Source organism: Cucurbita moschata, unplaced genomic scaffold (genome assembly GCF_002738365.1).
Source record: "Cucurbita moschata cultivar Rifu unplaced genomic scaffold, Cmos_1.0 Cmo_Scf00053, whole genome shotgun sequence".
Lineage (NCBI taxonomy): Eukaryota > Viridiplantae > Streptophyta > Magnoliopsida > Cucurbitales > Cucurbitaceae > Cucurbita > Cucurbita moschata.
In genome coordinates, this window is record NW_019268569.1 from 68191 (window position 1) to 83028 (window position 14838).

The window sequence follows — 14838 nt, forward strand, 5'->3', positions numbered from 1 at the left end:
TTCAAACAAAAAGCGATTAGAAAGACTTACTGTGATGTTAGAATATCACTAGCCCAATAGAGTCCAGCTCAATAATTGTATGAACACCTTGTATATTTATTTTTAGAAAAAATGATTAGGTATTTTAGAATAAAAATATCTAATATATTTCAATAAAAAGATTTAGATAGTTTAGAAATAGATGGTTTAACCTCTCCACCTTATTTAGGTTTTCATTCCAAAACAAAACTCAAGCACAGAGTGCAGTAGTTTCTACGAAGTGTCTTGTAATCTATTCTCGATTGTTGTTAATAAGACGTGTAGTATCTCCCACAAAAAGTTGGGTTCAATAATTAGGTATTAGAGTGAGGTTAGTGTAGGTTGTGTGATCTCTTGGAATTTTTAGTATACTATGTGGTTGCAGTTTTGTCTGATCTTCCACATCAGAAACAATTTCTTGAGATTATTAGTGAGTGAGTTTCTTTGTGTCGTGAGTAGTCCATGACTCTACAAACTTCATGTCGAAAAGAGTTTGTTTGGTATTACTGAGGTATAACCAACACGATGGGTGATTTCCTAATCGTTGAAAGAATCAAAAAACTCAACAACTACTGCAACTCATGGCCAACATGCATGATGTCCTAATTACAAGGATATGACCTTTGGGAGGTTGTTGGGAGAGTGAAACTACACCGCCTGAGGAGGATTCTAACGACGCCTTGCACAAATAGAGAATCAAAGCAAACAAAGCAATGTTTGTCTTGAAGACCATAATTGAATAAGATATGTTAGAGCACATTTGAGATGACAAGACACCGAAAGAAGCATGGGATACATTCATGATGTTGTTCTCAAAGAAGAACAATACGATACTACAACTTTTGGAGAATGAGTTGTTATCAATTTCATGTGACACGACAATTGCTCAGTACTTCCATAAGGTCAAGTCGATCTGCCGAGAGATTACTAAACTAGATCCAAAGTCCGCCATTGGAGAAGCTCGAATGAAGAGGATCATTATCCATGGATTGCGACCATAATATAGAAGCTTTGTTATTGCTGGACAAGGATGACCTGCTCAACCATCACTTGTTGAGTTTGAAAATTTGTTAGCTAGTCAAGAAGCCATAGAAAAACAAATGGGAGGAATCACATTACCCGGTGAAGAAGAAGCACTCTCCACAAGTGAAAGTCAGAGTAATAATAAGTCGTTTACCAAACATGAATATAAAAATGGTGACAAAAGAAGAAACTACCAAGGAACTGCACAACCAAAGAGAGCTCAGAAGAACAACAACAAGAGCTCTCAAGGGAAGAGATTTGAAAGTATTTGCTACAATTGCGGGAAGAATGGTCGCAAATCCAAAGATTGTTGGTGATATGTGGAAATCACTACAAGGGGAGTAAGATTCGAATTACCTTGTTGATCGAATATCTCAAGGCAAGAACATTGTTTGAGATTCGAATCACTCCACAAGCAAGATCGATCATGTCTAGCTTGAATGATTCTTGTTGATCAAATATCTCAAGGCAAGAACACTTGATTGAGATTAAAATCACTCCACAAGCAAGATTGATCATGTCGAGCTTGACTGATTCTACATGCAACCTAAACTACATAGAATTGCAAATAAACTTAGTCATTGGCTAAAGAAAGCACAAATGCTCCTTTTACTATATTTTTCAAGTCTACTTACAAATACAACATATATGGCTCTATATAACCTCAAAAATGAAATTATTAAAGGCATTCCAAGAATTGTAACATTCATACTTTAGGGCCATAATTAGCCATTATGTAAATGTAACCTAAAGTAAATAAAATGTCTTAAAATACAATAACTCTAAATTACTCTAGATTATAACCCACCCAAAATTTATAACAATCAAACTTCATTTTCTTCAATGTGGCATGAATTGAAACATCTTTTGATAATTTTGACAACTTTTTCTTCACATCTTCATTGAAGTATATTGTATGATTGATGTCTTTTGGTTCATATGAGTTGGTCTAAGAAAGAATCTGCCCAAGGCAATGTGGCATCCTCCAACATGGAGATAGACGAGGAATGGGATGCAGAAACAATATGTGTCATAGAAGAAGACAAGCTAGCGCTCATGGTGATGATGGGAGAGCATATCTACTGCGAGGATGACTGGCTCATTGATTCAGGATGCTCAAATCACATGGCTGACAATCAGAGTGACACAATAGAAGCAAGGTGATCATCAAAGAAGGAAGTATTATCAGTCTTGGACAACATTGAAGAAATTTTACCACAGAAAATAGGGTAGCAAACTATACACATTTGCTTAAATGTTGATGTGCTTGAAGATCCAAGTGACAATTATGTTGGTAAGCAAGAAGTGACTCAACCAAGCGAACCTACTGCAAAAAAAAAAAAAAAAAAAATGGCACCTCAACAACTTGGACATTCAGAAAGAATCCAAAAGTTAAGTCCAAAGTATGTCAATACAACTATTATAATAGTCGAAATTAAAGAGTCAGAGACATATGAAGAAGCATCACAAAACTCGGCTTGACAACAAGCAACGGGGAAGAAATTATAACCTTGGAGAAAAATCAAACTTCAGAACTAGTGTCAAGACATAGATATCAAACTCATCTATTGCAAGTGGGCTTACGAAATAATGTGTCTCTCGAATGAATCAATCGAAAAATTCAAGACTTAACCTGTAGCTCGAGGGTTCCCTCAAGAATATGGACTAGTCTATGATGAAACATTTAGTCTAATGACGAAGATTATTATCGTACATGTTCCTCCAGCACTTGTGGTAAATAAAGATTGAAAATTATGGCAGATGGATATGAAGAATGTTTTATTGCGTGGAGGTTCGACTAGGAGATCTATTAAAATATCATCACTAGCCCAATAGGGTCAAACCCAATATTTGTATGAGCCTATGTATTTTTAGAAAATGATTTAGGTATTTTAGGAATAAAGATACATAAATATTTTATGAAAAGAATTATGGTATTTTAAGAATAAATGATGAGCTATGTTATGAATAAATTGTTTAGCCTCTACTATAAATACCTCTCCAACCTACCAATGTTTTCATCCCAAGAAATCCAAAGTACAAAGTGCAATTTCTGTAGAGTGTCTTGTAATCTCTTGTTGATTGATGTTAATAAAGAGTGTGAGAGTGTTTCGCACAAAGATTTGTGTTCAACAATCTGGTATCAGAGCGAGGTTAGTGTAGGTTGTCTGATCTCTTGAAATTATTAGTATGTTATGTGGTTGCAGCTCTGTCTGATCTTCCACATCATAAACAATTTCTTGAGATTATTAGTAAGTGAGTTTCTTTGTGTCATGAGTAGTCTATGATTATGCAAGTTTTGTGTCGAAAGAGTTTGTTGGTATTACTAAGGTATAGCCAACAAAATGGATGATTTCCAAATCGTTTGAGGAATCAAGAAACTCAACAACAACAATTATAACACATGAGCAATATACATGATGTCCTCATTACAAGGACATGACCTTTGGGAGATTGTTGGCAAGAGTGAAACTATGTCGCTAGAGGAGGATTCTAATAGCGTCTTGCACAAATGGAGAGTCAAAGCAGACAAAGTAATGTTTGCCTTGAAAATCACAATCAAAGAAGAGATGTTAGAGCACATTTGGGATGACAAGACACCAAAAGAAGCATGTGACACGTTCAAAGAAGAAAGATACGAGGCTACAATTTCTAGAGAACGAGCTATTTTCAATTTCACAACATGACATGACGATTGCTCAATATTTCCACAAAGTCAAGTCGATCTGTCGGGAGATTACTGAACTAGACCCGAAGTCCGCCATTGGAGAATCTCGAATGAAGTGGATCATTATCCATGGTTTGGGACCAGGATATAGAAGCTTCGTTATTGTTGTACAAGGATTTTCTGCTTAATCATCACTTGTAGAGTTTGAAAATTTGTTAGCGAGTCAAGAAGTCATGGCTAAACAAATGGGAGGAATCATATTACAGAGTGAAGAAGAAGCCTCTACACAAGTGAAAGTTAGAGCAACAATAAGTCGTCTACCAAATGTGGATACAAAATAGTGGCAAAGGAAGAAGTCATCAAGAAACTGCACAACCAGAGAGAGCTCATAAGAATGACAACAATAACTCTCAAGGGAAGAGATTTGGAGGTATTTGTTACAATTGCAGGAAAAAGAGCTACATGTTCAAGGATTGTTGGTCCAAAAAAAACTCATGTTGAAAACAATGTGGCAACATAAAAAACGAAGATGGAGAATGAATGGGATGTAGAGATAATATGTGTCATAAAAGAAGACGAACTAGCGCTCATGTCAATGATGGGAGAACATATCGATTACGAGAATGACTGGATCATTGATTCAAGATACTCAAACCACATGACTGACGATCAGAGTGATGCAATGAAAGCGGGGTGGCCCTCAAGAATGAAGTATTATCAGACTTGAACAACATTGAAGAAATTCTAATACATAAAATGGAAGAGCAAATAGTACACATGTAACGCCCCCAATTTTCTAAACCTAATTAGTGACGTCACCCATGCATACATAGTTCATTATGCGGAAGCTTATCATAAATGACCTTAGAAACAAAACGAAGTCTTCCATAAAAATTCATAAAATCCAAAACAACCTATCATCAAATAAATAAACCTTCAATAACCGAATTAAAAAATTAATCTAAATAAAGCAATACTCAATGCTATAGCTTAAAACAGTCCAATAAAAGTAAACTCCTAGAAATATCTCATCTCCAACTTTCATGGTGTCCTCAGCTCTGCTGTCAACCGTACATTAGCGCCTTGCCTTTACCTGAAAAATGTAGGTAGCACGTGGCTTGAGTATTTTATGAAATACTAAGTAAGTCACCCCACTGTTGGGGTTAGGAATGCAAACACATGCAACATATGAGCGGGACCTAACTTTTCATAAACTTTTCATAGCCTTGGGCGCTTTTCTATTCTGGGTAGGGTTGAATGTGTGGTACTCCTTCACACATGGCCCATGTACGTGTACATGAACCCACCAGGCGGGCTCGTAAACATACCCCTGGGCCTGACTTGGTCGGGCAAAACGTGTTACACGTAGTCGGACACTACAGAACAGAAAAGGGCACGCATGATATCATGGCGAACATAAATATCGTATTTCATTCTTTCGTATCATAAAGGGGAAGAATCCCGATGCACGTGACATACATATATGCATGAGGTCCCTTAACATATCTAACATGACATTACATAAGCAGTGCTAACATCGCATTTACATTTCTTACATCACATGGCATCTCACATGACTTACATTACATGGCATATTACATAAACATTCCTGTTGCATAAACATCTCATGACATGACTCGATAATTCTACGTGTATATATCGCATCAATCAACATATTCATGGCATATAATACTAACATCTCATTCATGACATAACATAGACAGTTAACAGTCAACACAAGTTCATACATCACATAACAAACACAATCTACGGTCAACACAATCTATACATCACATAATCATATCACATAAAATATGGTGCATGCAGAGGCCACAAGGCACGCACCATCATACAACACGTAGTAAGCTAACTCCAATAATAAGGTCACTTACCTCAATGGTCTTGGTTGAAGTCACTCACAATGAGATAGTCCCGGCGGTTAAATACGCCCTATGATAACCACATAAGAATTTAGAACCTTACATAAGGTACCATAGCTAAACCTCATGCTATTTATCAAAATAAACCCCTGACCTAAGCTGTCTTTAATGTTTAGGAGCCATACTGACCTCAGATGGTAAAACTAAGGGCCGAAACAGCTTTGGAAGGGTCAAAAACCTTGGAATCGATATATTATAGTGATACCTTGCCATTAGCCTAGTTACCGGGCTGACCAACTAAGCCGCCAAGTCGAGCTGCGGCAATTGACGGAACCGAGCCGATTTCGCACACGTGCGAGCCGACTCGCACTGTGTACGCGTGCGAAGCTGCCGGAGCTGCTGGGTGTGCGTCTGCGGCTCGACCCTATTCCAAAAACCTTGCCTTCCTTACCCGACAAGTGACAAAACTCTAGTTTCCGCCTCCCCGATTCCGGCGACGCGCCGACAATCCCACAACGTCTTCAATGTTGGGATCGATACCAGTTGTTAGCTCTGATACCAGTTGTTAGGATCGCACAACAACACACACGCTCGATCTAGATGAACACAAAGAATGGGATAGAGAAAATTGCAAGGAGAACTCTGGCTAAAAGGATTTTTTTTATTGATGACTTCAGGTATGTACAACAAGAGAGTACAGAGAATAGAAAGTACATCTTCAAAGCTCTACCGGACGGGATATATATATAGTTCAGTTTACTATATATAGCTTTACTAGATTTAACATTTACTAAATATAGCTACTTACTATATATAGCTACTTACTATATATAGCTTTACCCGATTTAACCATTTACTATATATAACTTTTACCATCTATAGCTTTACCGGATATAACTGTTGACCAAGCTATAAATAAACATCAGGCTCCATAACCTAACAATTCTCCCACTTGGAGACTGATCTAGTCAACCAAAAATTTCATTCTCAAACGACCATGAGCATCTTCACTGCACCATACCAATTGAGGTTTTGCACAACCTCAATATTTCAACATCAACACATTTTGTCAACATGTTTGCTGGATTCTTTGCACCCTCTATCTTCTCCAAACACGTCACCATCTTCAACTAACCTCCGAGTGAAATGGTATCGCTTTCTGTGTTTTGAATGATAGACTGGGTTCCTCGCCAACAGCATGAGTCTCAGGAGTTTCTTGAGTATCTGCTACAACATCACTATGTGAATCTTTCAGCAATTCAACCTCAACTCCCACTTGCTTCACCTCTGATTTCTCAGCAAGAGTCTCAGGAGTTTATTGAGTATCCGCTACAACATCACTATGTGAATCTTTCAGCAACTCAACCTCAACTCCCACTTGCTTCACCTCTGGTTTCTCAGCAAGAGTCTCAGGAGTTTCTTGAGTATCCGCTACAACATCACTATGTGAATCTTTCAGCAACTCAACCTCAACTCCCACTTGCTTCACCTCTGGTTTCTCAGCAAGAGTCTCAGGAGTTTCTTGAGTATCCGCTACAACATCACTCTGTGAATTTTTGAGCAACTCAACCTCAACTCCCACTTGCTTCACCTCTGGTTTCTCAGCAGGAGTATCAGGAGTTTCTTGAGTATCCGCTGCAACATCACTATGTGAATCTTTCAGCAACTCAACCTCAACTTCCACTTACTTCACCTCTGGTGTTTCAGCGATGCTTCCGCCCGATGCAACCCCCTTTGGAGTTTCAGCGACGCTTCTGGCCGACACAACCCCCTCTGAAGTTTCAGCGATGCTTCCGGCCGACGCAACCTCCTCTGGAGTTTCAGCGACACTTCCGGCCGACGGGGTTCTGGCCGACACAACCCCCTCTGGAGTTTCAGCGACGCTTCTAGCCGACCCAACCCCCCTTGGAGTTTCAGCGACGCTTTCAGTACTTTTCTTCAATTCTCTAACAGTCTTTGTGAAGCTAACTCGTTTCTGTTTGCTCGTAACGCAGTTCTCACAAGGACTCATAACAATCTTCGCATCAAATACACCTTGTTCATAGCCGACGGTTTTTCATACATATTCGACAGCGTCTTCAACAGATCTGACGTTGTCTTCTCCTTGATAATGTTGAACGCCACGTTTCTGGATAGCGTCAACCGGATCAGCCCCAAGGCTCGTCGATCCTTGAGCTTCCGCTGCTCCGTGGTCATGGTATCCAGCTTCACCCCCAACAGAGGTTCGTGAAGATCTTTCTGGTACAGATAATCTTCAATCTGCATCTTTCAGAAACCGAAATCGGATCCATCGAACTTCTCAATTCCAATCTTTGAACTTTCCATCTTCACAGATTGTGGTGAATTTTGCCTAGCTCTGACTTCTGCCTGGCTCTGACTTCCGCCTGGCTCTGACATCCGCCTGGCTCTGACATCCGCCTGGCTCTGACTTCCGCCCGGCTCTAACTTCCGCTCGGCTTTGATTTCATCCTGGCTCTGATACCAGTTGTTGGGATCGATACCAGTCGTTAGCTCTGATACCAGTTGTTAGGATCGCACAACAACGCACACGCTCGATCTAGATGAACACAAAGAATGGGATAAAGAAAATTGCAAGGTCCGCATGGCTCTGATTTCAACCTAGCTCTGACTTCCGCCTAGCTCTGATACCAGTTGTTGGGATTGATACCAGTCGTTAGCTCTGATACCAGTTGTTAGGATCGCACAACAACGCACACGCTCGATCTAGATGAACACAAAGAATGGGATAGAGAAAATTGCAAGGAGAACTCTAGCTAAAAGAATTTTTTTTATTGATAACTTCAGGTATGTGCAACAAAAGAGAGTACAGAGAATAGAAAGTACATCTTCAAAGCTCTACCGGACGGGATATATACATAGTTCAGTTTATTATATATAGCTTTACCAGATTCAACATCTACTATATATAGCTTTACCCGATTTAACCATCTACTATATATAGCTTTTACCATATATAGCTTTACCAAATATAGCTTTACCGGATATAACCGTTGACCAAGCTATAAATAAACATCAGGCTCCATAACCTAACACTCAACACCGATTTCCGACAGTCAACCTTCTTTGACACAATGATCCCAACATCAATGCCTTACTTCTACTCGATTCTTCCTCCGGAGAGCAACCTCAACATTCTGGAGGAAAGTTTGGAGAGAAAATCGTTTTCAAGGGAGGTAAAAGGTTGGGCATGGGAATATAAAAATAATATGGAGACATTTGCATTTTAGGGTTTTAGGATAAGAAAATTCAGAGAAATAGGAATATTTCTATTAGTAATAAAAGTCTCGTACGAAATCCCTCGATTTCCGGGGAGATTACATTTAATTATTTATTCTATTTTTATTTGATTTGATTTTATTCCAGAAACCCAAACCGTTATCATTTCTAACAACTTCCTAGTTTAAAATTGCACCTTGAATAAATGCATAACATAATATCTTCTCCTTTATAGAAATAAAAATAAAATCTTAACCAAATAAGGCAAAAATGGAAAAATCTGAATCGTTACAACACATTTTCTTAAGTGCTAATGTGCCTGAAAATCCAAGTGACACCGGTGTTGGTGAGCAAGAAGTGACTCAACCAAGCGAACCTAGTGAAAAACAAAGGGCACCTCAACAACCCATACAATCAAAAAGAATCCAAAAGCCAAATTCAAAGTATGTTAATACAATTATTATAAAAGACAAAGTTAAAGGACGAGAGACGTATGAAGAAAAATCACAAAATATGGTCTTGCAACAGGCAATAGAGGAAGAAATTATAGTCTTGAAGCAAAATCAAGCTTGGGAACTAGTGTCAAGATCAGAAGATGTCACATCCATCTTTTGCAAGTGGATTTATAAAATAAAGTATACTCCAGATAGATCAATCGTGAGATACAAAATAAAGTCCGAAGAAGTCTCATTAGGATGTGACTCAACAGATCTTGCGATATGTCAAGTGCGATCGATTATGGTCTTTCGTACAAAAAAAAGTGAAGACTACAAGCTAGTTGGATACCGTGATTCTGACTCTGCAAGATATCACTGTTGGATAGGGTTTTTTTACAATAAAATTATTTAAATGTGATTAGTTTTTTTTAAATAAATAGAATACGATAATTAATATAATAAAATAGTTCAAGAAATGACAATAAACAATTATATAAAAAAACTTAGAACATGCAATAAATTTTAATAACAATTTTGAAAATAAATACGAAAGAGTTAGAAAATATAACACCGTGGTTTTATAGTGGTTAAATTTTAATAACAATTTTGAAAATAAATACGAAAGAGTTAGAAAATATAACACCGTGGTTTTATAGTGGTTCGATCAAACTTGACCTTCTCCACTTTCCAAGTGCCTTTTGGGAATTTGAATAACGACTCTTTCCTTGGATCAAAATCCAACCGCTACACCGCTCTTTTTACGAATTCAAGAGCTAATTCAGTCCTTTCCACAATTTAAGATCAAACCGGTACAAGTGTCTGAATTTTGTAGGAACACACCACAACTCTATAAAAGAGTAGATTTACATCATTTACAACTATTTTCTCACCGTACAATTTTATATCTCTCTTAAAGTTAAAAAAATTATGGAAACTATGTGAAGTGTAAACTGGAGAAGATATGAGTTTAAAGAATTAATATGGACCACCAAAAAAGAACTTAAACTTGAACCTTTGAAATAATTTTTTTAAAAAAATTTATTGTTAAAAGAAAAATGAAAGGTTGACTTTTCATATTTATGACTGAAGGAGAAGTGAAATATCATTTAAATTATCTTTATCTTTGTTGTTAATAAGAGAAATAAAAGGTAAACTCGGTATTCTTATTTTTATTGAAAGAAAAAATAAAGGGTATACAAGTTGTTTTATATTTTATTTATTATTTATATTATTTTTTTAAGTAAATATTAACATAAATTAATTGATTTTTATTTATTTATATATATATAATAAAAAAATAAAAAAATATTAATAAGAATAACTGAGTAACTATTTGTTTTTATAATTCAAATCTATGTATGAATAATTTTATTTCTATTTACGAGTAATTGAAAACTCCACCACTATTACTTTTCCAAAGTTCTATATTTCATATTTTGATGAGTTCATGATATCAATTTTGCTTTCAATCATTACGTCGGGTATCTTGTTTCAACTTAAACTTCTTCGTTTTAGCTCTGATTTGAGTGATTAAAAAAAATGTTAAAATCGTTATTCCTAACCTTACACTGTCGACAATTCAAAATACTAATACTTGTTAATAATTGAGTGTAGGTTTGATATCATCAAAAATATCAATTAATTAATTAATTAAAATTAATTAATTTGAGATTAAGGGCCAAAAAGCCAACAATCACGATACCCAAAAGTCAAGCACCAAGTATGTGTTCAAGCTCAGTTCTAGAAAAAAATTTGGTGCAGCAAAAGACAACCAACAGTATCATTGTCAGCTAGAGAAGCAGAATACAAAGCAGCGACGGGAGCAGCTCATAGCTACTCTTGATGAAAGATTGGCACTAGGAAATTGATTATCCAATACCAATTTATTGCGACAAACCATCTACAATTCGTCTAGCAGAAAATTTGATGTTTCATGCTAGATCAAAGCATGTGGAGGTGCACTATCATTTCATTAGAGAGAGTCTTGAAGGAAGAAATCGAGATTCAACAAATCAAGACAAACGTGCAAGTGGCAGACTTATTTACAAAAGGGTTGAATACTGGCAAACATGAGAACTTTCGCTGTTAGCTCAACATGATGCCGCGAATGAAAACTAGTGCTGAAGAAGAGTGTTAAAATATCATCACTAGCCCAATGAGGTTGAGTTCAATAATTGGATGAGCTCATTTTCTATGTATTTTAGGAAAATGATTGAGGTATCTTAGGAATAAAAATACCCAGATGTTTTAGGGAAAAAATCAAAGTATTTTAGGAATAAATGGTAGCTATTTTAGGAATAAATTGTTTAGCTTCAACTACAAATGCCCCTCCAACCTACCAATGTTTTCACCCAAGAAATACAAAGGACAAAGAGAGTGTTTTGTAATCTCTTCTCGATTGGTGTTAATAAAGAGTGCAGTATTTCCCACAAAGAATTGTGTTCAACAAGATCTACATGAACCAACCAAATGGACTTGAAAATGGAGTTGGAGTCATTAGTCAGTACATGCAAAGTGCAAAGAAACCTCATTTGGATAAGGCTCGACGAATTTTCAGATATGTCAAAGGTACAATCAATTATAATCATTTGTACAAAAGGAGCGTAGATTGCAAGCTAGCTAGATACCGTGATACTAACTATGTAGGATATCACGATACTCGAAGATAAAACACCAGGTATGTGTTTAAGCTCGATTTGAAAATAATTTTTTGGTGTAGCAAAAGACAACCAACAATATCCTTGTCAACTAGAGAAGCAAAGTACAAAGCAACAGCTAGAGCTAATTAGGAAAGTACATGGCTGAAACTCTTGATAGAAGATTGATACTAGAAAATTGATTATCCAATACAACTTCATTACGACAACCAATATGCGATTCGCCAAGGAGAAAATCTGGTGTTTCATGCTAGAACAAAGCATGTGAAGGTGCACTATCATTTCATTAGAAACACAAGACGGAAGACCAAGTGGTAGACTTACTTACAAAAGGACTAACATGAGAGCATTATCTGTCAGCTCAACATGGTGGAGTGAATGAGGGCTAGTGGTGAGAGAGAGAGTTAAAATATTTTCACTCGTTCAATATGGTCAAGCTCAATAATGATATGAAACCATTGTATATTTATTTTGTAGAAAATGATTAAGTATTTTAGAATAAAGATACTTACATATTTTAAGAAAAAACATATAGATAATTTAGGAAAAATTTAGATAATTTACAAATAGTGCAATCGTTTCTACAAAGCGTCTTATTAATAAAAAATGTGAGTGTTTCCCACCAACAGTTGTGTTCAGCATAATAGCCTCAAGTGATGACTTTCCTTTTCGTGGAGCCGAAAATGTTTATAGTGAAGGGTTGATAGAGTGAATTTTGCAAAAAAGAAAGACGGACTCCTGAATTCTATTGTAGAGGGACTTTACGTCAAAATATTTGATAAGCGGTTGGTCGGGTATTTTAGTTCAATAGAAAAATCGGTTTCCCCACCTCTTCCTATCCCTTGTAGGTTTCTTTCTAGTAATAATAAGAGATCTATCCCAATCGTAAAAATCTCATCTTATGAACTTACTGCAGACTTGGAGTTACACTCTTATCCATTGTTGGAAGTCGAGTTCATTGATATAATCATTGCAAGCAAGTTCTCAATTGTTCGTAATTATGACTAGGTCAAAAACTCGTCTTATCCATGTAATTATACCTATCACTTCAATACCACTAATTCTCTAATGAACAATTTGTTTATGATACAATCATAAACTAAGTTCCTTTAAGGTCCGTGAGAAGGCGGATCCTCATTGTTCATGTCTCGAAATCAAAATTTAAGAAAATTACTTATCCATATTTTTCTATACACGAACGAGTGAATTCCATATCGTGAAAACTATGTTCCTAGCTCCCTATTCGCGAAAGTCTCCATAATGGTAGGACTATTAAATCAGTTATAAAAGTCATTCTCAGTCTCACAAGTTCATAAATCACTAAGGATCAATATCAAGTCACACATCATCAATATTATACAAACTTGTCGTATAGAATACCTTCATTCACGTGTTTCCATAGGAACGATTTTGATCAAATCATTTACAACAATCATAAAATGGGTCGTATCAATAAAGTTATTCGGACAAGACAGCAAACCTTATCTAAATACTATAAATTGTTTAGGTTCTTACTTGAACATAGTTCTCTTATATGCCAACTAGAGATGTCCATTTAACTCGCAAGGTTTAGACGGGAAATGAGAAGCATTTATTCCCACTAGATAAATAGGGCCGGAAATGAGATTATATTTTCCATCTCTATCTAATTCTCTGTCCCTCCCCACTTAATATAAATAAATTTTTAACACGCGTGAATGCAAGTAACCACGTACATAAAATATTTTTTAAAATATAAGGGTCGGTGTGCCGTGATTTTAGAAAAAAAAATATATATATAAATCGGATTCTAAAAAATATATTTTTCTATTTTAATTATTTTTATTACACATAATGTTTCATCAATATTACACAAATCAACATTTTTGGTCTATAACTATATCATATTTTGCATATAGAATGTGTGTGTACATAAAAATAGTTATAATATAAAGTTGAATCGTATGTATATATGGTAAGTGTACAAAATTCATTAATTTTGATTCGGATTATCACGCTGCCACTGAAGCTTCTTCAACCTTCAACTGTCCGAATATCGGTCTCCAACAAAAGGTCACAGGGCCGGGTTCGAAGGAAGAAGGCGATGACTGTAGCAGCAGGGATCGGCTACACCTTGATAGCGTTGGGCCCTTCTCTCGCCCTTTTCATCTCCGTCATTGGTCACAAGCCTTTCTTGATTCTCACTCTCCTCTCCAGGTACTTCTCCGTTTCCAATTTGATTTCTGCTTTCATTCCGCCTCAATAATCTTCAATAATGGCCTTCTCTCGGTCTTCATGCTATTGTTTTGCTTGATCATTTTCTTTTGTTCTATTCTGATCGCGCCTTTTCTAGTTCATTTTCCCCTTCGCTTTCTTAGCTATCAATTAGGATCGCAGGTAAGCTGTGTGAGTTGTGTAATCGGCAGAGGAAATGAAGGCTGTTGCAGATTGTATTTTAATTTTTTGTTATTGTTTATAGATTTTCTTTCGCTAGTAAGCTTCACGTATTTTGTTCGAGCTTTTTAGGTTGGATAGGTTGCCAATTTAACCACTCGACTTCTGGATTTTTAAAACTTTTAAGTTTAGTTCTATGCGACACAGTCTATTAACAGATGTGATAAGTTGGTTTGGAAAAGAGATGTAGCAATTGTCACTTTATTTTGTCGAATTTCCAGTTTATATCTATAATTTGTTCCCAACTTTGTGTTGAATCGACTAATTTTTGTCCAATACACAGTTTATGCCCTCGTCTAGTCAACTGTGTTGTTAATAGCAGTGAATAAGTAGAATTACAATTCAAAGTTTAGAATGAAATTGAAACTTGTTAAAGTTTGAATTATATAGGCACAAATATCAAAATTTAGCTATTAAATTCTTAATTTAACCTCTAGATTCTCTGTTGAAGTTGCTAAGCGGTATCTGGGCGGGGGGGGGGGGGG

At 36.3% G+C, this 14838-nt stretch overlaps 1 protein-coding gene across 1 annotated transcript in view; it reads left to right on the forward strand.

Moving 5' to 3' along the window:
- The first annotated feature begins 13894 nt into the window (after nucleotides 1–13894).
- LOC111436365 (gamma-secretase subunit APH1-like) overlaps nucleotides 13895–14838 on the forward strand; it is an 8462-nt gene continuing 7518 nt past the window's right edge. Inside the window, exon 1 of the mRNA XM_023074134.1 lies at nucleotides 13895–14116. Within this exon, the coding sequence (XP_022929902.1) occupies nucleotides 14004–14116 (113 nt within the window). The 5' untranslated portion in view covers nucleotides 13895–14003. The remainder of the gene's footprint in view (nucleotides 14117–14838) is intronic.